The sequence below is a fragment of the Gekko japonicus genome, unplaced genomic scaffold (genome assembly GCF_001447785.1).
Source record: "Gekko japonicus isolate JY-2015 unplaced genomic scaffold, Gekko_japonicus_V1.1 scaffold1480, whole genome shotgun sequence".
Classification (NCBI taxonomy): domain Eukaryota; kingdom Metazoa; phylum Chordata; class Lepidosauria; order Squamata; family Gekkonidae; genus Gekko; species Gekko japonicus.
Genome location: NW_015170930.1, coordinates 449,692 through 477,276, shown reverse-complemented (window position 1 = coordinate 477,276; position 27,585 = coordinate 449,692). Strand labels below are relative to the sequence as shown.

Sequence of the window (27,585 nt, the reverse complement as noted above, 5' to 3'; positions counted from 1 at the left end):
CTTTTCCTCCAGGATCTGTCTGATTTGTTTGTTACATTTCCTCCAAGGTCCTGTTGCTACCATCTCTCAGTTAAATTCATGTATGCAGTTATTTGAAGAGTTAATGTTCTAGGCAGGCTGCAGTAACTTTCGAACTTGATGCCCTTAGTCTGAACTGCCAAACATGACATGAAACTTAAATTCCTTTTGTGCAAAGGGAAGTTTTTGTTCAAAAAGCCTATAATAAAACAAAGACAAAGTGGGAGACATTGATTTGTAATCCTTATTTGAAAACAGGTTAAGGGTTTCTTCCCAATGTTTTGTTTCCTATGAGCCAGTTCGGTGTAGCGGTTAAGAGGGGCGGACTCTAATCTGGAGAACCGGGTTTGATTCCCCATGCCTCTACTTGCAGCTACTGGATGACCTTGGGCAAGCCATAGTTCTGTCAGAGCTTCCCTCTCAAGAGCAGTTCTCTCAGAGCTTTCTCAGTCCCACCTGTTTCACGGGGTGTCTGTTGTGGGGAGAAGAAGGGAAGGAGAATGTTAGCCCCCCTGAGTGAGGGGCAGGGTATAAATCCAACTCTTCTTCCTCCTCCTCCTCCTCCTTCCCGTGTGTGTCTGCCTATATATGACTCTGCAGTCCTACCTAATATAAAGTAGGGTACAATACTGACCTTGTGCACCTTTCTCAGTGGATGTAAAGGAAGATAAAACGAGTGTGCTTTGCACTTATAAAGGCATTCTGCTCTGTTTCCCTTCTCCCTCTGTCACACTGGCTCCTTTCCCATTGCTAAACATATGCTTGTCGCAGGATTTACTGCAGTTGCAATCCATCACGAATCATATGGCCTTCATTTTTATGCCCAAGATTGGAAGCAGCAGAAGCTTTAAGAGGTACTTTTAGCGTGGTGGAATGAAGAGTACAGCCTAGTTCTGGAATGCGTCTCCTCATTTCCTGACAATACTGTGTCTTTTTTTATATCTCCCCCCCCCTAATGACGGGCGTGTTAAAATCTTTCTGCTGCCTTTGTTCCTCTTCATAGCTTTAATATCGGGATGACATGGGTGAAATGTCTTTCTGTCCTCAGATAAATAACATTAAGCTTCTTCTCACTCAAAAAAATAAAAAAGTACACTTTCTCAGGAAGAGGGGTGTTGTCAAGGTAACTGGGATGAGGTAGCTGTTTTTGAAAAGCAGGGTAGAAATTGTGAAGAGGCTAGTCCAAAGTATCTTTTTCATTGGCAACTTCAAAGATGGCAGGAAGACACGAGCTATCCAATCATCACACGCATAATACAAGGGTAGATTTTTCTTGGTAATAGGATAATTACATATTAATTAATGTATATTGATTCCTTTGATTTGCAATGTACACACATTTTTGCAAAACTTGCAAGCCATATTTTCCATTTAGAATTCTCTTGGTTTTTCTCTGAATAGCCATAATGTGTGCAGTGAAGCCCGATGGGGTTCCCCAGCTCTGTCGAACAGACGAAGTAGGCGAGCTCTGTGTATGCGCCATTGCAACAGGAACATCCTATTACGGACTCTCTGGGATGACGAAAAACACATTTGAGGTGAGTCGGGGTTAAGCAAGCATTCCCTCCTGAGTGTTTCAAGTTTCTCAGAGAGCTTTTGGATGATGCCAGTGATGCTAATGATTCAATTAGGGTCGATCTGTCTTTGTTTTTTTTTGCTGGATGGCAGCTGTAATGAGTCTCACTGCAGTGAGAACTCTGTTAAGAGTAAAACATTATACCAGCCATGACACACTAAATATCTCCTGTTTGGAAAACGTTTATTGAGAAGTGATAAAGGGAGGTTATCACAGTTTAAGCCCCTACTTTTAAAGAGAGCATTTGTGTATCTGTTTATATAATTTAAAGCTGGAGTGAAACGTTGACATGGTATGCTGGTTGTGGCATTGACCAAGGATGAGCTGAAAAACAGATGGTGTGGCTCTGCTGGTGGAAGTAAAGCAGCTAGCCAGGGGCTATGTAGGCGATGCCCCCTCCTCTGATTTTGCCCTGCCCCCTCCCCGTTCCGCACATCTCCTGGTCCCCCTCCCCCGGTTCAGTAGAAGTGCATGCACACGAAACCTTATACCCAGAATTAAACTTTGTTGCACTTAAAGGTGCCACTGGACTCAAACTTTGTTCTATTGCTTCAGACCAACATGGCTACCCACCTGAATTTTGCCTCTCCTGTGCATCTTGCAGGTTTTCCCTATGACCAGCTCAGGTGCACCAATAAGCGAATACCCCTTTATAAGAACTGGATTGCTGGGATTTATTGGCCCAGGTGGACTGGTTTTTGTTGTCGGCAAAATGGATGGTCTGATGGTTGTCAGTGGACGGCGGCACAATGCAGATGACATCGTAGCCACAGCGCTGGCTGTGGAACCAATGAAGTTTGTTTATAGGGGAAGGTATGCTTCACTTTGCTCCCACGCCCCTGTAAACTGGATTCTGAAATAGTCACTTCTGGTTCTCAGAGCAGATTTTAAGAGGCTCTGAGCTGTGACACTGCTGTTGCATTAGAAGTGTTCTCGGGTGCTTTCCCGTAACTTCTTGTTGAAGAATAAAGCAACACCATGCAAGCTTTCGTTTCTGGCTGCCTGTATTTACGTTGTTCTTTGCAGTGTAAGCTTTCGTTTCTGGCTGCCTGTATTTACCAGAAAAAAGCCACTGTAAACACAAAATAAAATGGAGACAAATCAAAGCTTGCGTGCTGCCACTGGTCCCAGCAAAATTTGGGACAGCATTTGTTTTTGGCTGTTATCTAGCTCTAAACATTATTTATTTTTCTCTCCACATCTTTTGGTAAATACGCTCCAGGCATGCTTGGGGACAGAAATCTTCTGCATGGGCTGTGAGATACTCTTTGGAGGGCTGAAGAGCTAGCTTTTATAATAGCTATTTTTCCAGCAGTGCTCTATTTTAAACTTACGTAGGTGTTTTGATGCAGCTGTCTTCTTTCTAGAAGAAATGAGAGCGCGAGTCCCAGTCTTCTCAATTGCATAACTAATGAGTAGTGAGTCACAAAGCCTGATGAGATGCAGATTGCTCTACACTCCGTGTTGCTAGACGGTGACTGTTTTGGTTTCCACATTCCACAGAATAGCAGTGTTTTCAGTGAGCGTCCTTCACGACGAGAGGATAGTTATTGTTGCTGAGCAAAGACCAGACTCCACGGAGGAAGACAGCTTTCAGTGGATGAGCAGAGTGCTGCAGGTACAGTCGCTTAACTTGCAGTCAGCGGAATCAGATTGAAAGTCCAGAGCCACACGTGGTGTGACGTATTCTCACCTTCCCCACTCACTCTTCCTTAGATGCATAATCTAAATTGTTTAGACTGCTGGCATTTGTGTGTGTGTGTGTGTTGTGAGTGTATATTCCTACACAGTCTGTCTCACTGCTGCCCGATTCATCCTGCGTTATCCTCCTCTGAATGTGCTGCAACACACAGCATTACTCTTTTTCATCCCTTTGGAACACATTGCCAGAATTTCTGATTTGTTTTTCCTCGCTATGGGGGAAATAAGAGATGACGCAAAGCAGCAGCAGCAACTGTAAAGTGGACCTGTAATGCAAAGCAGCAGCAACTGTAAAGTGGACCTGTAGGGATGTTATAGGAGTTAAGTGTATGACATAAAAATGATTCAGTAGCTGGTCATTGGCCCTCTTTGGCTTCCAGAAGGCCCTTCAAGATGGAGGACTTTTCAGGTCTTAAGTGTATCCACCACATGGCTGTTGAGGGGTCAGAATGGAAAAGGTGAGAATCGGGAATGCGGCTCTGAGCTCCTTGAAGGAAAGATGGGATGAAAGTGCATTAGACAGATGGTTCTCCTCGCAAGAACCTCTGAGTGAAGTTAGGTTGAGGGAGAGGACCGATCCAAGATTACCCAGAGAACCTCATGGCTCGGGGGAGAGGACCGCACTACAAGTTGCTGCATACCCTTAAAAATCTTCTTTCGGGAAACAAATTCCAGTTATAAAGAAAAGATAATTAATATATTTATAGCTGTGGCCGTGCAAACCCGCAGTTTGATTCTGCTGTGAATGTCTTCCCACTGGTATGTTATCTTTGCCAGGCTGCACGATTACCTCATGGTTGCTGTACTTCATTTTGTGAATGAAACGGTTCAAATGATCGTTCGAGTGCATTGATTTCTCTAGTTAAATAACATCCGAGAGCTTCTTCACACATGACCACACTTGCCTGTGATATGCAGTGTGCATTGGCTTCCCAGCGAATCATAGCAAAGTAAATATTCGTGTGTTCTTAAACCCACATGCTTTACCCATATTAGCGATAGAACCAATTGCTGCCTCTTGTCTTCTCTGGCCTGTTTGGGCCTCAGTCATAGAAATCTGCCAGTTAGCCTTCAAGGTGCCGAAGGACTCTGTGTTTGCTAGATTAACACTCCTTCTGGAACTCATTACTTTTAATTTATTTTATTTATTTCTTGTACGGAATTTATATCCCGCCTTTCTGCCCTCACAAGGGCCACCAAGGTGGCTAAAACATTTAAATATGCATTATAAAATCATATTTTGAAACCATTAAAACTAGAGCTAAAATACATATGAAGACATGAAAACAACAATTAAAATGTTCGTCTGGAAGGCGGGATGTGTGTTAGTAGCACTTTAAGAACAGAATAAGAGCCTTTTTTGGATCCATCCATTTGTTTCTCACGGTGGTAACCAGATGCCTTCATGCTCCCCAAGCAGGGCATGACAATGGTACCCCCCCCCCAAGTTGGACGCAGTACTTCTTTTTTTAATAGATCACTAAATGGATCCCAACAGTGTTTAGATGAAGAAAGAATCTGTCCACCTAGTTTGCATTTTGTTGGTTACCTTGTCTGTGGCTGCGGTCCCACACACATCACATAATCCACTTTCAGTCCATTTTCAGTACACCAGTTTGGTGTAGTGGTTAAGTGCGCGGACTCTAATCTGGGAGAACAGGGTTTGATTCCCCACTCCTCCACTTGCACCTGGCTGGATGACCTTGGGCAAGCCATAGTTCTGATAAGAGCTGTTCTTGAAAAAGAGCAGTTTCTGTCAGAGTTCTCTCAGCCTCACCTACCTCACAGGGTGTCTGTTGTGGGGAGGGGAAGGGAAAGGAGTTTGTAAGCCGCTCTGAGACACCTTTGGGTAGTGAAGGGCGGGGTATAAATCCAGTCTCCTCCTCTTCCTCTTCTTCCTCTTCTTTCTCTTCTTCCTCTTCTTCCTCTTCTTCCTCTTCTTCTTCCTCTTCCTCTTCTTCTTCTTCTTCTTCTTCTTCTTCTTCTTCCCCCCCCATTTGGATTTTACTGTGTGAGCTGGCAAGTTCCAGTTGGAAAGTGCATTGAAAGTGGACTATTGTGTGTGTGTGTGGGGGGACCGTAGCCTGTGTTTCATGGCTTGCTTTTATAATTGCCCTTGGCAGAGGCTCTGGCTTCTAGTGGAAATAACTTACTTTCCCTAAACGATACTGAAGAGACTTCTCGGAAGTTAAAAAGCTTTTAGCCAACGGTGCCACTCAGTGGTCAGGTACATGCCTGGAAAAAGATTAGTAAACAGGCACCGGAGGTTCTGCCAAACCTTATATGCTGATGTGGCCTGAACTGGTTGCGGCTGACCTCGAAAGAGGTCTTGAGGTTCTAGTGGAAAGCTCAATGAAAACATCAGCCTAGTGTGCAGCAGCACTGAAAAAGGTAAACTCCTTGGTAGGAATTATTAGGAAAGGGACTGAAAATAAAACATTTCTTGGCTCTGATATTCATAACAGAGGCGAGCCCACAAACTCAAGAAAGATCTAAGTCCAGTAGCACCTTAAAGACCAAATAGATTTTCAGGGTATAAATTTTCAGTGGCTGAAGCTCCCTTTGTCGGATATGTGCCTTTTATCTGGCGAAGGGTGCTTTGAATCTCGAAAGTCTGAAACTCTCTAACGTCTCCAAGGTGCTACTGGACTTAGCTACTGCAGACCAACGTGGCAACCCAGCTGAAACTAAACACAAGAATCGTCACTCATTTGAGGTTCTGTTCCTTTGCACGTGACAACCCAGCTGAAACTAAACTCAAGAATCTTCACTCATTTGAGGTTCTGTTCCTTTGCATTACACACAATGTCATGTTGGACAGGCTATAATATTTCAAACACCCAGGCAGTGTGAATATCATGGTGTCTTTTATTATGAGAGATCAACTGAGATGTTTAGAGATCCCGGAGAGTTCAAAGAAGCCCAGCTCATTCAATAGGATGGACACATAACATCTGAACTGGAAGGTTCCTACGTAGGCTTTCTTAGTAGAGGACCTAACTGGACTTGGAATCCTGTACTGTAGTTTTCTTGGAATACTGGCTAATGTCACCCCCGACAGGGGAATTCATCACACGCAAATATCAAGCTGGTACAATTTAGGCAGGAACTTTTTCCTTTTCTTCTCTTGGCTCCTTAACATTTTGAAGTGCACAGTGCCAAGGATAAGTCCAATAAATTAAATTGGTTTTTTTATTAAAAAAAAGAACAAAAAGGCACTATTTAATTATTAAAAGGGGCTTTCTACCGTGAAACACAAAATCGTGGCTATCCGGGTCAGCTTTTGATTAATGGTGGAATTACTCACAGTTTGCACTTGCAGCAGGCCAGTACACATAGTAACCTAGGGAAAAGGAACGGAGTAAATGGTTTTATCATGCTTTTCTGTTTCTGAAGATGCACCAAATCTGAGGCTGCTGCTTTCACAATCTGGCTATTTACCGGTGTAATTTTCCATTTGCAACATAAAATATAATCACATTCAGAGAGTACTTTTTCTGGGCAGGAAATGGCTTGACAGTTGAAAGACATTTAGTAAAGAATCAGATGCATAACTTTCAGTGGTAAGACATTTGGTTAGTTGCTTTTTTCCCTTTATCCCTGCATTAATATCCGACCTGTTTTTGAAAAACCATTTCTAGGCTATAGACAGTATTCATCAAGTTGGGGTTTACTGCTTAGCGCTGGTGCCAGCAAACACACTCCCAAAGACTCCCCTAGGTGGAATCCACTTATCAGAAACAAAGCAGCTTTTCCTGGAAGGAGCACTGCATCCCTGTAATGTGTTGATGTGTCCACACACCTGCGTAACAAACCTGCCTAAACCAAGGCAAAAGCAACCAGGTGAGCATAACATCTTCCTAAGGAATGTTTTGTTTAATAGCACATTTTCTGCTTTTTATCTGTGCATGTAGCAGGTATAAAAGGTTTTCTTTCCAAGGGAATTATTTTGATCCTATGGAGATCCAAGTAGTGGTTAAGAGCAACAAACTCTAATCTGGGAGAACCGGGTTTGATTTCCCCACTCCTCCGCATGCAGCTGCTGGTGTGACCTTAGGTCAGTCATGAGTTCTTTCAGAGCTGTTCTTTCAAGGGCAGTTCTCGAGAGAGCTCTCTCAGCCCCACCTACCTCACAGGGTGTCTGTTGTGGGGAGGGGAAGGGAAAAGGATTGTAAGTTGTTCTAAGACTCCTTCTGGCAGTGAAGGGCGGGGTATAAATCCAATCTCTTCTTCTTCTTTGGGCCTGCAGTGGTTTTAACTCGCCACATAAAAAAGCACTTGGGCTCTGCTGGTTGACCAATTTTAAGGCTACTATTTTAGCAGCTGAGGAATTGGAGAGAAGCTTGCCCTTGATGTGAGTCGAGGAGACTTGACTGGTTAGCAGGCTTTTCCCTACCACTGTGCTGCTCGGCTTTCTTTATTTCTTATCTTACTGTTCTTTTGACTCCAAAGGTCTTGAACAGACCAGAACCCAACCCGCTTACAGGCAATTGCAGCAGCTAAATATTTAAGCAACGCTTAAAATAGTTTTCCAATCCTCATCTACAAGGAAAAACTGGACATGTTTTTTGAGATGCTGCTCAGCTAATTTCTCCTGTTCCTCAGCTGCTAAAGGAGGTTAGCTGAGCTGAATAGCTAGAGATGATTAACCTGCCGGCCTGTGGCATCTCCTCCCCTGTTGCTGTGAGTTCAAAAGGAAAGACTTTCCAGCTTTTCTCTACAGAAGCCTTCAGAGTTATCAGGAGTCAAAGGCTGGCTGTGTTTCACACAGTGAGAGCCACATGTAGCCAAGCTCTACCCTGCCTACTGATGAATTGATATATAGATTGGGGGGGGGGGGGGGTGGTGATATACTATGTTTGTGTTGATGCCTATACACAGGTACATGCTTGCTCTCTGTTACAAGGGTATGTATGCTGGCTAGTGAGCAAGGGTCAGTCATTCTGGCCCAGCACTTAACTGTTTCCTCCTGCTTTTTGTGTGAATAGTTCATTCCTTCCCAAATTCCTAAAATGAGCACCCCAAGAGGCAGCCTCTGGCATGATAACCGGCAGTGAATACTAGGATGTGCCTTCCTCCATCTCCAAGCCAATTTTTCCTAGCAAGCTGCATATTGCCAAATAATGGCTCATGATCGGGTGTATTTTCCAAGTCTATAAGATGGAATGATGCTCTAGCAATATCAGGCGCAATCAGCTTCTGCAAATTGAATACTTCTGTTTACGTGCTGAGCATTTTAATCTGAAATTTCAGACTGGCAGCAAAGATTTAGAATACATAGAAAATTGCTGTGGATGGGAGGAGGTGGCAGTGTGGATTCTACATTGCAGAACTTGCTCGAGTTTCGTTCTACTAAAGCAAAATGTGCTTTTGATGTTTTGTAGAAATTGGCCCTGCCTCTGTGATGGTGGGGAATCTGGTCTCTGGGAAAAGAATTGCTCAGGCGAGTGGCAGAGATTTGGGGCAAATAGAAGATAATGATCAAGCCAGAAAGGTAAAGTGAGAAACAATCCATATTCCTGGCATTACAGCTTTACGACTGTCACATGATTATTCACAGTGCTTTTTGGCCACATGGCAGCAAACTCAAAGCAAGAGTAAAATGTAGCTTTCTGCCAGCAGAGAGCCAATTTGGTGTAGTGGTTAAGTGCACGGACTCTAATCCGGGAGAACCAGGTTTGATTCCCCACTCCTCCACTTGCACCTGCTGGATGACCTTGGGCAAGCCATAGTTCTGGCACAGCTGTTCGTGAAAAAGAGCAGTTTCTCTCAAGAGCTCTCTCAGCCCCACCTACCTCACAGGGTGTCTGTTGTGAGGAGGGGAAGGGAAAGGAGTTTGTAAGCCGCTCTGAGACTCCCTTGGGTAGTGAAGGGCCAGGTATAAATCCAAACTCTTCTCCTTCTTCTTTACTAAGGCTGCAATTCTGAGTGCACTTATGGAGGAATCGGGTCTATTAAACATGGTGGGATCTTGGTTCCCAGTTCTGCTTTGGATCACCCTGAACCTGGGTGGCTTCATGCTAAAGGAGAGTTGGTGTCACATTCGTGTCATTGACTTCTACAGTTGTCAGAAGAAGAAAAAACTTTGTTTCTATTGTTGTCAAGCTGTGAGGCATCAAGCTTGCTGAAGTCAAGCAGGTCCAAGTCTGGTCAATGCCTGAATGGGAAACTCTTATAGACCCAATGTACCCTGCCTTGGGTTTCCTGGAAGAAAAACAGGATGAAGAGATAATAAACTTGGGGCCACTCAGATAACCATTCCTGCATGTGACAGTTCCAGAAATCTCCTGTGTGTGCTGGCTTATGCCCCACAGTCACGTGGGGCCATGCACAGGATGCAGCTTGTGGCACACCACTGCAAACGTGTGAGACGATTGAGGTTTTGTGGTTACATCGCAACAACCCTATTTGAGGTTTTGTGGTTGCACAACAAAACATCAAAAGCACAAGAACATCTTGGTGCGCAGCACCTATTGGTGGTTCCAGGCCCCAAGGACATCAAGTTGGCCGCAACCAGGGCCAGGGCTTTCTCAGCGGCAGCTCCTGTCTGGTGGAATGAGCTCCGAGAGGAGATCCGGGCTCTGTGGGACTTGGCACAGTTCCGCAGGGCCTGTAAGACGGAGCTCTTCCGCCAGGCCTTTGCATAGGAGCCGCCACCGTCATTGTGCCGCCACCGAGTTGCCATCTTCGACGGTGGTTTAGACCTATAAGTGAGCCGGTCCTGGGAAGACGCCTGGATGACTGAAGAACTTGTGCTGTCCGGCTAGGTTGATAAATGGAACCCATCTTGGAGTAATAAGATTTAACATCAAGAGCACCGCACTTTATTTATTGATTGTTTTAATGCTGTTTTAATCGTTTGTTATGGCATTTGCCTGTGTTGTTAGCCACCCTGAGCCCATTTGGGGAGGGCGGTATATAAATCTAATTAATAAATAAATCAAATACCCCGTATTTTTTGGACCATAAGACTCACTTTTTCTTCCAAAAAAAGTGGGAGGAAAAGTGAGTGCGTCTTATGGACCGAAGGTTTAGAATATTTTTTTCCCTGTTTTCCTCCTTTAAAAACTAGGTGCGTCTTAAGGTCAGGTGCGTCTTATGGTCCGAAAAATACGGTAAATAAATATTTGGCATAGTAGCCATAGGGTGAGATTCAGCACCAAGATGTTCTTGTTCCAAACATCTTTCCCGCAGTTGAGGCACACCTAATGGTCAAAGAAGTATTCTGTTCCCAGAAAATAATATAAAAACATGCACACTGTGCACTTGTTACTAAGCCTCATGTGTCATGTTCAGAAGGGATGTAACTCCCCCCCCCCCATTTTTACAGTTGTGAGTTTGCTTTTTAAAACTGGAATGGAATATCTTTTGAATGGCAGTTGTGACCAGATAATTCATAGAAATATGAATGTTCAGACAAAATGATCTGTTGAATGTGGGTGTGTTTTCTTGTTCATATCAACACACGCTGACATATTTCACAGGCTTTCAAACTGTCTTAAGTCCCTTAGGACAAGGGATCAGTGTTCTTTTTTGATGGACAAACTTAGGTATATTAGTTGATTCATCCACAATTATCTATGATTATTTAAACTGCCTTCAAGTGCAGTTGGAGGGAAAGGACAGCTTCTTTGAAAATGCTAAAAGAAGATTGTATTAATTCTTCTCTCTCTCTCTCTTTTCATCCCGTTAGTTCCTGTTTCTCTCAGAGGTCTTACAATGGAGAGCGCAAACAACTCCTGACCATGTGCTTTACACGCTGCTAAATTGTAGGGTAAGATTTGCCTATGCTAATTTGGAATGCTTAAGGGAGCTTTTTGCAGGGATTTAGGGCACGAAACACTTTAAAGCAATAATTCAGTAGAGAAATAAGTCCCTTTAAAATAACCAAAAACAGAGCCATGTCCAGCTAGTAAAGAGTTTATAATGCTTGCAAAACCACGCTTGGACTTTTAGTGAGCCTGCAGGGGAAGGTAGTTTAAACAAGGATGGGACTGTTCTTGAAAATGCAGTTTTGTGGGGGAGGGACTCTGGCTCCTTCCTCATTGTGGGAAATGCTTATTCTTCTGACTTGCAGGAAGAGCTCCTTGTTTCTACCTAAACAATCTGTTTGAGAGGTGATGCAGGGCCTAGTCACACAATAAACTTTTCCTTGGCACTGGGTCAGGTCAAAAGATTTATTTATCTCAAAGACATATATGCCTTCTTTCCACTCAGTTGGGTCCCAAAGGCAGAAGATGTGGTCTGGAAGTTTTATGCTTGGAATTTAATTCCCAGGTACACAGTGGTCTGTTTAAGAACAGGACCATGCTGCGTGGAGAAAGGAGCTTCGGCCTTTCCTTTGCCATTTTCCAAACCTGGAATGGCCTTGGAGAGCCACTTCTTGCCCCATTGGTGGACTTACACATTATGTTTCCCCAGTGGAGCAAATAGCAGTTCCTGGGGCAGTTTCAGGTCAGGAAATGGTTCAGGAGAGGCTTAAGCCTCCTCTGTCCGCATGCCATTGTAGTATGAATGGGAATATAAGGATTTTCATATATAGGTTTTTCCTTCTTGTTAGTTCATATTCATATTTCTCTGGTTTTTATAGATTTATTCTTTAAGTAATATTTTATTAGGATGTTAGAAAGGCCTGTTATATAGAAGGCTTTCCTCTTGTAGGTCTGATATTGTTAGCAGACAACATGATAGGTACAAAGTTCATGATTCTGTAGTTCTTAGGGCAAACCTTTCACTGTCTGGGTCAGATAGGATTTTAGTCTGATAGGAAGAATCCTTGCCCATTATCATTTAGGTTAGGTTAAGTAAACACTTAGTTTGACGTAGATATGTTTCTTTATATCTGGCCAATCAGAGGATTATTACTCAAATTACCACTGTCTTTTGTAACCAATTGTGCTGTTTGAATATTGTTTTCTTGGTGATGTCAGTCCATGTATAAAATATCATGTATTTCCTGAATATGCTCAAGAAGAAGATGAAGAAGAAAAAGAAGAAAGTTGTCAATTTTTGGTTAACTCTTTGGTCTAATTGCTTTTCTATTAATTGAGGCATTTTTCCTGATTATGCTGAGAAGAAAGCAGTCAGTTTTGATGGGTCCTTTGGCCTAACTGTTTTCGGTATTTCATTACAATAAAATACAATAACTTCCTCCTCATTTGACTTCATTTTTGACATGGAATCTAATATGTACGACACCATGGTCCCAATTCAAATCAGACTCCCGCGTTCATGGGAATAAAGCTCGGAGCATGGAACTGTCAGATTACACCTGTCAACCCAACCTGGAGAAAAAATGTATTGTGTTAGGTGGGCTCACCCCAAACTGTATCACTTCAGGAGAGCAAAGTAAATGGGACCTGAGTTAATCTGTTCCTGTCCTTTCTAAACCCCAGCCTGTCTTTTTTTGAAACTTTGTATTCACTTAATGCCAAATGAATGCCACACAGCAATATTTTTCTTAATTAAATGTTGATGTAGAGACTGTAAAAAAAAATCAAATCTTTACTTTGCCGTGTATCTTCTGTCAGATTTTTTTAGCCCTTCTTAAATCTGTGTGTTTGAGCCATTCGCACTTCACAAAAGCAATCAATACATGGTAGTAGAATGTTCCACTCAGCTTCTGCTCAACAAGCCTTTGACTCTGCAAGACAAACAGTGACATTAATTCCAGAGTTGTGTGTGCGAGAGATGCTTGTTTTGAATAAGAATTCATTTCCATTTTTTTTCAACTGCTTTATTAAGAATACTTTTACAATAAACAATAGAGAATAGAGAAAAATACTTTTCGGTGACAGTACTTTTAACTTTAAACTTTTTACAAACATTGCATATAGGCTGATTCGTTTTAAATGTTCAACATTTGACTGCTGTTCTTTGATCTAGAAATTTTCTTATTTTACTTATTTGAAAGGAGCACTCAGACTAAAGTTATCAAACCTACAAGTGTAACCATGCAATGTAATTGGGGTTGGTTGGTACTAGGTCATTTTCCATGAAATATGTAAGAGCTGGAAACCACTGTCGTACAAATTTCGAGTCTGTCCTGGATGCACTGTACTGGAATAAGAATTCATTTCCGAGCAGCCAGAGTGCATATGGTTGCACTTGGAGCAACCAATATTTTATTTTACTTCATTCTTCCATTTACTTACTAACTATATTTATAGACAGCCGTTCAGCCAGCTCCCAAGGTGCAATAAAAACAAATTAAAACCATGCCCAATTAAAACCATAAAATTGATCGGTTGTGGCAGTAGAGGAGGCACAAAGGGAGAAAGAGAGACACTGGTGTCTCCCCAGCCTTCTAGATGCTGTTATCAGTGCTTCAGTGTACACAGTGTTTAATCTCTTAATTTTTGGATTGTTTGGACACTCTCACATTTTAAAATATATTTTAGTGCTTGTGAAAAATGCCAGCTGTGATGGAGGCAGACATTTTTGGTCCTCAGCAAAGTTGCAGTACAGATAATGCCCAAGTGCAAGCTTCTCTACCAGTTGTTTGTTTGTTTGCTTATAATTTTGATTTCTAGACCACCCTCTCCCAAAGTATTGGGGTTCAGGGGATGTACAACTTATCATAAAATGCATTTAGATCCATTTTAAATACAATGGCAGGTCATGGCGGAGTGGTGAGACTTTATCCACAGAAAGCTCATAACTGCCTCACAGCTGATGGCCAAGTTTCTAATATTTTGAGTTCTCTCATTGAGGGAACTCAGGGACCTAATTATCCCAAATAACTGAGTTGGGCAAGAGCCAGTGGATGCAATGGAGATGGAGTAAAATTCTGTTTAGCTGTCTTCACCACCATCTCACAGGACTTCATAAACATCCTATAGGATGTTCTTGTAGCTTCCAGTTTGGTGTAGTGGTTAAGTGCGCGGACTCTAATCTGGGACAACCAGGTTTGATTCCCCACTCCTCCACTTGTAGCTGCTGGATGACCTTGGGCAAGCCATCATTCTGACAAGAGCTGTCCTTGAAAGGGCAGTTCTTGAAAGGGCTCTCTCAGCCCCACCGACCTCACAGGGTGTCTGTTGTGAGAAGGGAAAGGAGTTTGTAAGCCGCTCTGAGACTCCCAAGTGAAGGGCGAGGTATAAATCCAATCTCTCCTCCTTCTTCGTCATGAAATTGTTGCCAAACTTGCTCTAGTCTAAGCTCCCATTTCATCCCCCTAAGCTCTGTGGTATATCAAGGGGCTAGTTTGGGATGAGAGCGAAGACGGCATTGGGGAGCAATTTTATTGATAGCTTCAGAGAGACAGGTATTCCAGTCCTCTGTCAGCTCATCTAATGAGTCGCCATGGACCATGGCATTTTATAGGATTCTGGAGCCCTATTGGGTACATTAGTCTCCATGAGCGAGCATTAATCTACTCACCGCCTAGACAGGAGGGAGTTGGGGTAACCAGCTGGGCCTTCAGGGCAAAATGATCTGACCATGGCATTTTATCAATAGTGAGCAGATCTGTATCTATCCTCATGCCAAAAAACAACTCCAGTGTGTGGCTCGCTTGATGTGTGGGGCCTGATACAATCTGGGAGAGCCCTAGTATTGCCATGTAAGACACCAGGTCTGGCGTCTGCTAGGAGGCAGCAGCATCAACATGGACATTGAAGTCTCCGAGGGCTATTAATCTTGGGAACTCCAAGGCCCAGCCCACTACTGTCTCCAGCGGGCTCGGCAGGCTGTCCACTGTGTGCTAGGCAGATGGTACGTCAGCCAAACAGCCAAACTCTCCTCAGTGTCCCAAACCGGGCCAACACAATCAATACCAAGAATCTTTGGGTTGGGGAGTGCCCTGAAGGAAAATGACTCTCAGTTGAGCATGGCCACCCCTCCCCTCAACCCTTAGTCTGGGACTGAGGAAAGACCCAAAAAAACGGGGAGGGAGCTCTTTCAAGGTGACTGTTTCGCCCTCCGTTACCCAGGTTTTGGTCACACACACCAGGTCCACTTCTTGCGCTGCAAAAAAGTTTGCAGTGTTATGGTCTTATCATTAATGGACTTGGTGTTAACACAACCTCAGTGTCGGAGAAGGGTTTAGTTTTCTAACCCCATCACCAACGTATCTCGGGATGGGACAAAGGTTGGAAGGAGACTGAGCATGACCATATCTCTGTCTCCTTCCCTTCCAGTGTCTTCTCCCACCGCCATACCTCCCACATCCCCCAATTTCTGGGATCCCTGACCCGACACTGATGTCACAAGTGCTAGCAACCTCCAGTCCCATTCCCTTCAATATTCCTCACCCAGCCTACAAAACAATACATACGATAAAGTGCAATTCATTAACATTAAAACTAGTCGATCCCAATCCCATTGAACTAAATCCTTCTGTCCTCTCCTCCCCCTCATAACTACTAGCACTAAAATCAGTCCCAGCATTTAATCATACCTCAGCTTCTGTTGATCTTATGTGAAACGTTACACAAAGTAACAATCTTCCTTGGATCTCCATCTTGCCTTGTGGCAAGAAGTAGTGTGCCCAGTGCATTGGCTCCATAGCTATGTACACCTCCATGCCACTAGATCATGGCAATAGTCTGTTGCATTGTCTCCTTGTGGAGAAGTTTGTCGAAGACAACCTATTAAGCTCAAAGAAATGTCTGATTCTAAAAACTGTCAGAAAGGAAGCAATCTTTGCAGGAATTATGATTTTGGTAGTGTCTGATGGAGTTAATGATCTCCAAGATACAAGTAGCCACATTGGCTGTCTGACAGTGTGTTTGGGAATGATTGATCCAGTCGCATCAGATATAGAGATGGGGCAGAATTTACCCATTCACTGGAGGTTGATTAGAAGGAAAGCTAAAGCAATAAATCATAACAGAAATATAGTGCGTGTCCCCATTTATGGCTAGGTACTTTGAACTCACAGAAAACTTTGGATTTAAAAAAAATATATATTTCTTGAGGTAGGGCAGTGTGCCCTTGCATACCATAGTTTGAAATAATTTCTAGCAAAACCGGATCGAAAATATTTTGCTAACCAAGCTCCTCCTCTTGTCCTCCTGATGTCTCTCTCTCTCTCTCATTCACTGCTTCATTCAACTCCTGAAGTGATTCTTTTGCCAGCTGGCTTCATTCCATGTACAAGTTAATGAAGGGAAGTTTCCAGGAACACGCTCATCTTAGCAGACTTTTATTTTTCAAGATTGTTATGTTAATACTTCAGTGCCTGCATTATGAGCCAGTACAAAAGAAAGCAGTGGGGCTCCTATATTGATGAAATGCTGATTCTGATTAGTAATGGGTGAGCTCCTCCAGCTGGACTAATGCTATTTTATTTTCAAATTAAATCACTTTTAACCCAACGGTTCTGGTGAGGACAGGGGGGTAACACAATGGGGACTGGAAATCAGTTTGACAGTTCCTCTTCTCTTTCCAAAATGTACCTTATGTCAGCATAGAGGGTTCTTGGTGCATTAGGTCGTATGTGTCACTGTGCATATAAACCACCATCTAGGGCTACGAGAAACCATGGAAAAAACAATTCCCTTGGTTCTTGGCTATGATGGATGCCAGGAACTGTTAGGACTGCATTTCCTATGGCTCCTACTAGCAGATAGTACTGCTCTTGGAGTCCCTTCCCACTACTGTTGCAATGTGGGTTTCGGGGGGGGGTATTTTTGTGTGTCTGTGTGTGTGCCCGTGCCTGGAAGTCATGGTCACCTCTGGCGACTCCTACTGGAGCAGGTAGGACATTCAGAGAAGTGCCTGCCTCTGGCCTCCCAGCCCTGGTATTCTCTGTAGGTCTCCCATCCAAATACTTGCCAGGGGCGGCCCTGCTTAGCTTCCAAGATCTGACGAGATCAGGCTTGCCTGGGCTATCCAGGTCAGGGCAATGTTTGAGTGGAAAAAGAAGAACGTAACAGTGGGGAAATCTCTGTGTATGGCTAGCCCACTGTAAACCATGCCCAAACCTTGAAGGGATCTGGTCCTGATCCAAAAGTTTGGGATGAGGCCAACATGATGATGGTCTTGCTGAATCCCCCCCCAGTGAGAACTTCAGCATCGCTACTGATTCCCAGTATTTCCTGATTTTCAATTTCCTCAAAGGTTACAGAAAGCGCTCTTATTTTGGGTGAAGAATGAATGGAGTGTAATAACATTTGCTCCACTGAGCCAGCTTTGGATCAAAGGGTGAAAAGTTTTAGTGTAATAAGTTCAAAAAAACCCCACACCCAGTATTTAAACATTCTTGCTTCAGATTTGCAGACTGAAGTTCTCTCTGCCTTTTTCTCAACACAGGGAACAATAGCGAACTCTCTTACATGCGTTCAGCTGCACAAGCGAGCTGAAAAGATAGCTGTTATGTTGATGGAAAGGGGCCACTTGCAAGATGGAGACCACGTTGCTTTGGTCTACCCTCCAGGTAAGCAGCATTAAATATATGTTTTCAGTGGTGACTGTAAAGGCTTTGGGGGTGTGTGTGAAGTCTTCGGCCATTGTAAATATAAACTTTGACTAGATAACGTAGCTGCAAAGGTTAGTCAATATAAATAATATTGATTTGAAAGATTATGTTAACCCAGAACCTCACTTCTGAACAGTGGTTTATGGTGATGACTTTAGCAAGCCAAAAACTAGGGGGGGGGGATGGGGTGATGCATACTTTGAGGCTGTACTTATGTAGGAATTGCGCCTGTGTTTTTATACTCCTAGAAGGCGAAGTGTATGCTTGTGCATATTTGCTTGAAAACAAATCCCACTGAACTTAATTCTGTCCCAGTTAGCTGTGTTTCACTAACAGGATTTAAGGTAACCATGCTGAAGTCTTGTAGAAATCAAGTTTTAGCCATGATTAAATTAAATTAAAGTAGATTTCTGTAATGACGATCAATGGCTGCCTCTAGGTTCCCTTAAAAGTTTAGGGCTGCAACCCAAGTTGAACTTGCGGTCACTCAGCAGCACCCTGTATCTTCACAAAGTGCTGCATAATAGCAAAGCTGTTAAAAAGCAATGGAGGTTTCCCCTTATTTGGCGAGTGTGAGACGATTACCTCAGTTTGTCTGAGAAGTGTAGACCACCCTCAGTTCCCTAAGTGAATGGATTGCATGGGAAAAGCAGGCATCAGGGCTAAATGGGCATACACACACAGTTATGTGATAGTAATGATATATTGTTGTTGTTGTTGTTGTCATAGATAGAGCCAGCATGGTATCGTGGTTAAGAGTGGCGTATGCTAATCTGGAGAACCGGGTTTGATTCCCCACTCTTCCACATGAGGCCTGCTGGGTGACCTTGGGCCAGTCACAGTTCTCTCAGAACTCTCTCTCAACCCCACCTACCTTACAGGGTGACTGTTGTGATGAGAGGAAGGGGAGGTGGTTGTAAGCTGATTTGAGGCTCCTTAAGGTAGAGAAAAGTGCAGTATAAAAAAAACCCTGGCACGAGTTGATAAGCAAGGACTTATTTTCCCCGAGTAAAACTTCATTATGGTTGTTTTCTTTAATCTCACAGGTTGACTCTTTGATACTCTTTTGGGTTTTTTTCTTTTTTCTTTTTTAGTGTAACACCAAATGCAAAATAATCTTAAAGCAAAGAATCATGGTTGCAATGATTTATTTGTACGTGTTTCTCCTCTCCAGTGTGTAGCTCATAAATATTAGCTATCCGAAAATTAAAGCCGCTCTTGAGAATGACAGCATCAGGTTTAGGCCCAACAGCTTTCTTTGATACATTCATGCCTAAAAGAACATCTGAAATGAAAACGATCAGCGAAGCTTAACAAACCCCAATTGAAAAAGGAGTTTGCTCAAGACTCTTGCTGCTAATTTCATTTTGCTAATTTCAAAAGTAGCGCTTATGCCAGTCTCCAGGTATCTGTGATTGAATTTAAACTTTTACTTTCCCCCCTTCAAGTTCGAAAATCTCTTTCTCTCTCTCTTTTTAATTCACCGTGCAGGGATAGATCTGATCGCTGCATTTTACGGGTGTTTGTACGCAGGCTGTGTGCCGATAACAGTTCGACCTCCGCATCCACAAAACATTGCAACGACGTTGCCTACAGTGAAGATGATTGTGGAGGTCAGCCATTAATATACAAAGGAATTTTTTTATGTGACAGGGATCCAGGGAGCCCAGTGGGATTACGGACTAGTTCCCCCCTCCCTTCAGCCAGTTTGGTGCAGTGGTGGATGGTGATGACCGTGGCACATAAAGCCAGCTGGGTGACCTTGGGTCAGTCACAGCTCTCTCAGAGCTCGCTCAGCCCCACCTGCCTCACACGGTGTCTGTTGTGGGGAGAGTAAGGGAAGGTTATTGTAAGCTGCTCTGAGTCACCTTCGGGTAGTGAAAGACAGGGTATAAAACCAACTCCTCCTCCTCCTCCTCTTCTTCTCCTCCTCCTCCTCATGCCAATCATAAACTGCTTTTGAAATTCCTTTCAGTCCAAAGCAGTATGCAACTGGGACATGTAGGCAGGAGCTGGTCTGTGACTCGCACAGGGCGAAAGCTGCCTTGCGGATGCTGAACTGGTTGAGAACTGGCCGTCATGTGGAGAGCCAGCGTGGCGTGGGGGCTGGAGGGTCAGACTAGGGCCTGAGAAGAGACCCAGGCTCAAATCCCCACTCCGCCCTGGAAGCTGGTTGGGTGACCTTGGGCCATTATTGTAAGGTGGTCTGAGTCACCTTCAGGTAGTGAAAGACAGGGTATAAAACCAACTACTACTCCACACACCCCTGACATCACCGGAAGTGAACTGGCCGTCATGTGGAGAGCCAGCGTGGCGTGGGGGCTGGAGGGTCAGACTAGGGCCTGAGAAGAGACCCAGGCTCAAATCCCCACTCCGCCCTGGAAGCTGGTTGGGTGACCTTGGGCCAGACACACACGCTCAGCCCCACCTGCCTCATAAGGTGGGTGTGAGGCTACAGTGGGGGGAGTAAGAGAACGATGGAAGCCGCTTTGGGTCCCCTTTGGGGGAAAAGGTGGGGTATACATATGAAGTAAATAATCCATGAAGCAAATAATGTGGGTTAATATAAATCAGGGGTCATTTTGTAGAAAAGGAGCTCATTAGCATAACTTATTTGCATATGCCACACACCCCTGACATCACCGGAAGTGTGTCAGAAGGCAACACCCACCGCTCAGGCTCCACTGGACTGTTTTGGATTGCTAGCTATGGGGGGGGAACGTGCAGATCTGTCCTTGCAGAGGAGGGAGAGCTTCTACCTGAATAAAACCTGGTCTTAAAGGTGCCACTGGACTGTTTGGGGCCGGGGGGGGAGGGTCTCTGTAGCTTACCTGGCTGCTTCTTGCTCTGACTGAGGGCTGCTGGGAGCAGAGGGTGGGGCTTGCTACATGTGCCCACCCCCTGGGTTCTTTACTGCCGGAGCTCCGCTCCAGTGCGCTCCCACAGGAAATGACCCCTGAATATAATCCAGAGCTGCCACCGCTGAGGAAGAATATGTCCATACATTGTATTGTATTTCTTTGATCTTTTCAAAAGTGTGTGTTCAGCATGCTAACTGAAGGAGCGTTTAAAACAAGCTGGTGGTTAAAAAGAGATGGTGCTGGAACCATTTTTACGTTGGGTAGTTTGGACCTCCTATCACATTTTCTGTTCCAAAACTCTCAGGTGAGTCGCTCTGCCTGTTTAATGACGACGCAGTTGATATGTAAATTGCTGAGGTCGCGAGAGGCAGCTGCCGCCGTGGATGTCAGAACGTGGCCCCCCATATTAGACACAGGTACGGGCCATTTTCCTCTGTCCGTGGCTACATCTTGTTTTGAAATGTCACTGTGTCTTAGTGACAGCAGCTGAATCGCACCTCCGTTCTTTCCCCCTCCCCAGATGATTTGCCAAAGAAACGGCCTCCTCAGATCTACAAACCTTCTAACCCTGACATGCTGGCTTACCTGGATTTCAGTGTATCGACGACTGGAATGCTAGCCGGGGTGAAGGTAGGGATTCAGCCGCAGAACTAAATGTTGCCATGTGAGAATCAAAGCTGGGGATGTATGTTATATGTAGAGAAACGTGACCAGACGAAAGCAAGTACAGGTACTTGAAACTCTGTTCACACTGCCCCAAAGTCCAAAGCGTCTGTATCGAGGAAACCCAAATTCTCTCACGCATTTTACCTATGCAGCTGTGTGCCCAGACAAAACAAAGTCAATATTTAAAAGGATTCCTTGCCTCGCATGTGTTTGGTGTAGTGGTTAAGTGCACGGACTCTTAATCTGGGAGAACCGGGTTTGATTCCCCACTCCTCCACTCGCAGCTGCTGGATGACCTTGGGCAAGCCATAGTTCTGACAAGAGCTGTCCTTGAAAGGCCAGCTCTGGAGAGAGCTCTCTCAGCCCCACCTACCTCACAGGGTGTCTGTTGTGGGGAGGGGATGGGAAAGGAGATTGTAAACCGCTCTGAGACTCCAAGTGAAGGGCACGGTATAAATCCAATCTCCTCCTCCTCCTTCTTCTCCTCCTCTTCCGTTTTTTCATACCTTAGTGTAAAAAGGGCATCATGTGAGGTCCTAAGGTTTATGATATTCATTAGAAATGTGAAATTTATACAATTCTGTCACTTGTGCTCTCTGTGCGTTTTGTGGCCCCTCTAATTCCCGTATTACCAGCTCTGGCTGGAGGAGGCTTTCCAATGAGCTGGGCAGGGAGTCTTTCTCAGTTTCCACATCTGAAAGACCCTGTAACTGGAGGTGAATCTGAAAGGATGAAAGCAAAGGCTCTGCCACTAAGCAATGGCTGTTCTCCCACCCCCGATATTCTTTTGGCTTAAAAAAAAGAAAGCTATAACCTGTTATCTTTGGACCCGCACATAAATTTCTAACTGTTCCTGATGATAAAGTAGAAATCGGCGTTCCCGATGAGTCACCCTCGTTTTGACTGCCCCTCACGGTTGTTTGAATATCCTCCTTGGGAAGCATATTAATTTTCATCATTTATAAATAATTGTGTGTGTTTTTGAGGCAGGATGGGGGTAGGGGAGTGGAGCTGACTCTTATTGCTATCTATCCTGTGGCTGGCTTGAGGGCTGGCAGCAGTTCAAGAATGAGCCTATAGCACGACACACTTAATCATAATAATTACTGTCCTGTTATCTTCTTCCAGATGTCTCATGCAGCCACTAGTGCCTTTTGTCGTTCTATTAAGCTGCAGTGTGAGCTTTATCCTTCTAGAGAAGTTGCTATCTGTTTGGACCCTTACTGTGGACTCGGGTTTGTCCTTTGGTGCCTCTGTAGGTAAGTCCCTCTCCTTCTCTCTCACCTGTCAGGTGTTGCGACCAGCTAAAATGTCACGCTTTAAACAAACAAAACAAAGCATCCCCCAAGATTACATGATCAACAGGCTTGTCAGAGAAGAGAGAATGGTCTATAAGGAGGAAAAGGTAAACTCATACCAAGACAACAAGATGGTCACTGGAGCATAGTTGGTTTATTTTAATTAGATTTTATTGATTTACTCATGTAGAACATCTCTGTGCTGCCATTCCAGGAAACGTGCTCAAGGTGACTTTCAAGAAAATATGGTTCAATACACCAACAAATACAAATAGTTAAAAATTAAGCAACTCGTTTTTAATCCATCCATTCTCCAAGGATCTTACGGTGTACATGGCCCAGAAGGCTCCAGACAACGGGAAGTGCCGGCGCCTTCCTCCTAAATATTAGTGTTCTCATTCAGGGGCGACACAGTATTTCTGTGTCTTCTCCCCATAGGAAACCCAAAGTGGCTTACAAAAATGTCCAAAATACAAGGTAGCCAATTTATATAAGACAACTAAAATAAACAAAACAAAGCAGAAACAATCACATCCTAGGTGGGACCAAATTCATTGGCCTGGGCAATGCATGCTGCGAGCCACTGGCTAAGTAGGGCCAAGAGATGGGCTCACACGTCTAGTCACACTCAGGCTTAAGTACCTACGACATACTCAGCCCAGATGGTATTCAGGTGCTGCTAGCTCAGTAGCTGAGTCTTCCCTTCTTCCTTCCCTGCTAGCATGGTCCTAGTTGATTCTTATAGATAGCTGTGAAGACAGCAGGGGTTTCCCTGTCGCAAGGAGACCATGTGTTCTCTCCAGGTTTAATCCATTTAACGGATGAGAATACACAAGTGTGTTATCTGCACACTTACTTACAGCCTGGGGTCATTCACGAGTCAGTAGCCTGGTTCGGGCATCTTAGCCAAGCCAGGGGTTGGTTGCCGGGGCCACACGTCCTTCCCTTGTGTGTTCCATCTCTCACCACAGTTTGCATTCACCCATAGTTGAATACTCCATCTCTTACCACAGTTTGCATTCACCCATAGTTGAAAGCCTGCTTCGAAGTTGGCTTCTGCTTCTGGTGCTAAGACAGTTTTTGGACTAACCCTGGTTAGTACAATGAACTTTTGTTGCAGCAAGCCAAAATATGACAGAAGGAACCAGAGCACATAAGGAGAAGAGGAAGTTTGGGAGCCTAAGACAAGGTCCCACTGGCCAAACGGTGATTTGGTTTTAAGAGACTTGGGCCTACACTGACTTATAAGGAATTCTCAGCTCCATTCACCTCTGCATCTCCAAAAAACAAGCCACACTTTCCTCTTACATATAAACACCCTTGACCCTGTCTGTTATGTCTGTGGTTTCTGATTAGCCTCTTGATCGTGTAAAGAAATCTAAATCAAGGGAAATGATCCCTTGGACAACAGGGATCAATATTGTTGCCATTGGTCAACTGCCACAGCAGAATCAGGATTAATCCTGGATCCCAGTCGACTGAGGAATCACAATCTCAGCCAAAGCAACTGAATCACTTGTCTGTATTGTAGATTCTGTGGAGTTGTGGTGGTCTACTCCCCTGTGATGTCCCAGAATGCACCATTCTGAGACTTCCAAACCGCTAAGGAAAACCTACTTGGAGCATGGAGCCGGCCTATTGGTAAGTCTTGAGTATATTGCATGGTTTTGCAAAGTTTTTTGTTTTGTTTTTATTTTATGTCCCAAAGGGTATAAAATAATAATGAAAAGAAACCTTGCAAAGCAGAGCAATAGGCCTCTATTGAAAATTCTCCAGATTCCTATCAATCGGCCACACGCTCCAGCAGGATTTCCTGGGGATCTTTGTCAAAGATTGATGCATTCTGGACATAGCAAAAGTCATCAGGCCACAACGTGAGTTCATGGATACATGCATGTTTTTCCTTTTCACCATTTGCGCTGAAGTTCATGAACAATGTGGCTTTTTGTGTGTGTTTTCGTTGCTCCTCGTCTTTCAGTGATTGCTTTCAAATTCTTTTTATTTTTGACCTAAAATTACAGCTAATTACCTAGGCAGCACATCTTCCCTTTTATAAGCTTACGTGCTGAACTGGAGAGGCAAGATTTAAAAATGGCTGTTATATTAAAATCATATCTAGCAGCTTTGTTCATGGCTTATCTCCCCCCCCCCCATCCCAACTACAGCCTAGGATCTTGATCTAGAGCCAGTTTGGTGTAGCGGTTAGGAGCGTGGACTCTAATCTGGGAGAACCGGGTTTGATTCCCCACTCCTCCATGTGCAGCTGCTGGTGTGACCTTGGGTCAGTCACAGTTCTTTCATAGCTGTTCTCTCACGAGCAGTCCTCGAAAGAGCTCTCTTAGCCCCACCTACCTCACAGGGTGTCTGTTGTGGGGAGGGGAAGGAGATTGTAAGCCGCTCTGAGACTCCTTCAAGTAGTGAAGGGCGGGGTATAAATTCTCTTCTCGATGTGCTGTCATATATCTCTACTAAAACTTTCTTATTAGTAACTTGAGGCCAGTTCACTTGACAGGTTGATGAAGTAGTTATAAGCTTTCTTCCTGTTGTCCAAATAAAGACTCATTCTCATGTGGACGTACACAGGGAAGATTGGGAATTTAACTTACAGGGGAAGTTATCAATGTTGAGTCATTTATTTTTTCCTACTATACCCGCTGGCTTGTTCTTGGACCATTTTACCATCTCAGTCTAATCCTGAACTTACTAGAGTTTAATAATGTATACCTTGTTGATGCATACATACACAATTTATAGACTCCATTGAAAAACATTGCATTCATGAGGTATATGCTGCCTTTCCAGAGTCCTTCTCAATATGATATCTTTGCTGTGATTGAACATTCAAACATGCATCTCATCACTGGATGTTGCGCTCATCAGATAATAAGCATGCATATAGGAACTAGTCCTAAGAATTCATGTAGTAAGGATAATTTATAAGAGAAGAGTAGCTGATCTTGGCAAATAGCAAGCTTTCTGTTGATAGATACAGTCAAGCTGGGACAAAATTTGGCAATATGATTTGACCTATATTTTGCCCAGATTTCCATGTCATTATATAAGTTACCTGGATGTAGCAAAGGGAAGAACTTCAGCGTATGATATGTTTGCAGGGTTGTCCAAGGCACCATGGTGGGACTTAGGTGTGGCAACAAATCCCGGGTGGTCGCTGTGTGAACAGACGTGGGGATCCTCAGGCCTGAGCACTTGCTCCATCTCCTCCTTGAGGAGCTCGTTTGCTACATAAGCACTCACATTTTTGAGCTGCATGAATGAAAAGAGGAGGGAATCCATAAGCCTGAGGTTACACACCACACACACCATGAGTATTTCAAGGAATAGCAAACCTTGGTTTGTCATATACATCGTAGCTGTGCTGTCTTACTCAAGTGGAGGCCATTCCATAAGGCATCTGGGATAGTGGCTCATCGTGCAGGACCTTCTGTCCTCGGCTCACTGTTCTCCCTGCTACAGATGAGTCACTGCCCCGGTAGGATGGCCTCCACATGGGCAATTCGTCGTGGCCCCCACGCGCTTGCTCAGCCATTTAGTTCTGCCCTGTGCAAGGTACAGGATTAGGCAGCTGTGGCTGCCGCAAACAGCTCCCTTTCCATTTGCAGTCTTCTAAAAGCAGGTTTCCAGTTGTGTGTTAACAAATCTTATATCTTTGCAGCGTTTATTCAGGGCACCAGTCTATTTTGATTCCTCCCTCAGAACTGGAGACCACACCTGCGCTCTGGCTCTTGGCCGTGAGTCAGTACAAAGTGAGAGATACTTTTTGCTCTTACTCAGTCATGGAGCTTTGTACCAAGGGGCTTGGTTCGCAAACAGAATCTCTGAAGGTGAGCCAGGCCGGTTTCCTCTCTGTCTGTCCCCTATATATATAGTACCACTTTCCGTAGTGTTGACATGTAATCTGACAAGATAAGACTATACCATGCTGCCTTCCCTCCTGGAGATTATCTAGGGAGCTGTATATAAGCTACTTAAAGGAAAAGTGGGGTATAAGTCTTTAATAAAATAATGCATTCATAAATAACCATTTGGGATATAGGTGGATGTTTAGAAGATGTGCTAATGTGGTGAGCCTCACATCCTCACTAAATAGTAATTTAGCTGCCGTTGTTTGCTGATAAATTGGCGTTTCCCCCTCCTTTGCCACAAGCAGCCTTGCTCTTCTGCTGTGTGCTCTTCAGCAGTCTTCCATTTTGACCTTGTGCTGACTTTCTGTAAAATATAAAGTTGTGAGACTTCTGAGCGGGCCTGAAATCACCCAGCTGTTGTTACCTTATCCGGGGGGGAGTAACTTCTCATGTCATTTCTAGCAAAGAGGACTGGACCTCTCAAGGGTACGGACATGTGTGGTGGTGGCAGAAGAACGGCCTCGAATCGCCCTGACGCAATCTTTTTCGAAGCTTTTCAAAGATCTGGGCCTCCACCCCCGGGCTGTCAGCACGTCGTTCGGCTGCCGAGTTAACCTAGCCATATGTTTGCAGGTAAGACTCTTCTTGGGGAAGCCTTAAAACCAGCACTTCCTGTTGTGACACGGGTGTGCTTCTCACCAGGCTGCTTGATCAGACGATGCACGTGGCGCTCAGTGTCCCCTCCTTCATAATGCTGGTAACACACGTCCCATCTCATCCTGCCACGTTTTGGTTAACAAGCATTTTTCATGAAGCCCTCGCACTGCTTTCATGACACTTATTCTGCCCCAGTCTTAAAAGCAACTTGGTGTGTAAATTTTAGCAGCTTGTATAAGGTCAATCTTATTCATATGGGCTTAGCTCTTTTCCCAAGTACTTTGCATTAATATCTCGCCATTCGTGTCTTCCCTCTGAAATGGCCATGCCTCTTGTGCCTGTGCTCTAAGGGACAAGCAGCATCTGCAGATCTTGCCCATGGACCTCACTGCTATTTTAGTGCCAAACTCGGCCAGTTAAAAATGCCACAAGGACCTTGTGCCAGGAGTCTGAACAAGGAACTTCAGCTTCTGCTTTTTGGAAGCTTCGTCCTGTGACTGCATTTATCAGAGAGGACGTAAAC

The 27,585-nt window shown here is 44.2% G+C and overlaps 1 protein-coding gene across 1 annotated transcript in view; it reads left to right on the top strand.

Moving 5' to 3' along the window:
• Positions 1 to 1,419: 1,419 nt before the first annotated feature.
• The window catches only part of LOC107116825 (disco-interacting protein 2 homolog C), a gene marked incomplete at its 5' end in the record, with an annotated part of 58,445 nt that continues 32,279 nt past the window's right edge, over positions 1,420 to 27,585 (top strand). The window contains 13 exons of the mRNA XM_015418829.1: positions 1,420 to 1,556; positions 2,199 to 2,407; positions 3,098 to 3,212; positions 6,937 to 7,138; positions 8,680 to 8,789; positions 10,989 to 11,069; positions 17,552 to 17,675; positions 19,209 to 19,330; positions 20,883 to 20,994; positions 21,099 to 21,208; positions 22,373 to 22,503; positions 26,216 to 26,384; positions 26,868 to 27,038. Coding sequence (XP_015274315.1) covers positions 1,420 to 1,556; positions 2,199 to 2,407; positions 3,098 to 3,212; positions 6,937 to 7,138; positions 8,680 to 8,789; positions 10,989 to 11,069; positions 17,552 to 17,675; positions 19,209 to 19,330; positions 20,883 to 20,994; positions 21,099 to 21,208; positions 22,373 to 22,503; positions 26,216 to 26,384; positions 26,868 to 27,038 — 1,793 coding nt within the window. The remainder of the gene's footprint in view (positions 1,557 to 2,198; positions 2,408 to 3,097; positions 3,213 to 6,936; positions 7,139 to 8,679; positions 8,790 to 10,988; positions 11,070 to 17,551; positions 17,676 to 19,208; positions 19,331 to 20,882; positions 20,995 to 21,098; positions 21,209 to 22,372; positions 22,504 to 26,215; positions 26,385 to 26,867; positions 27,039 to 27,585) is intronic.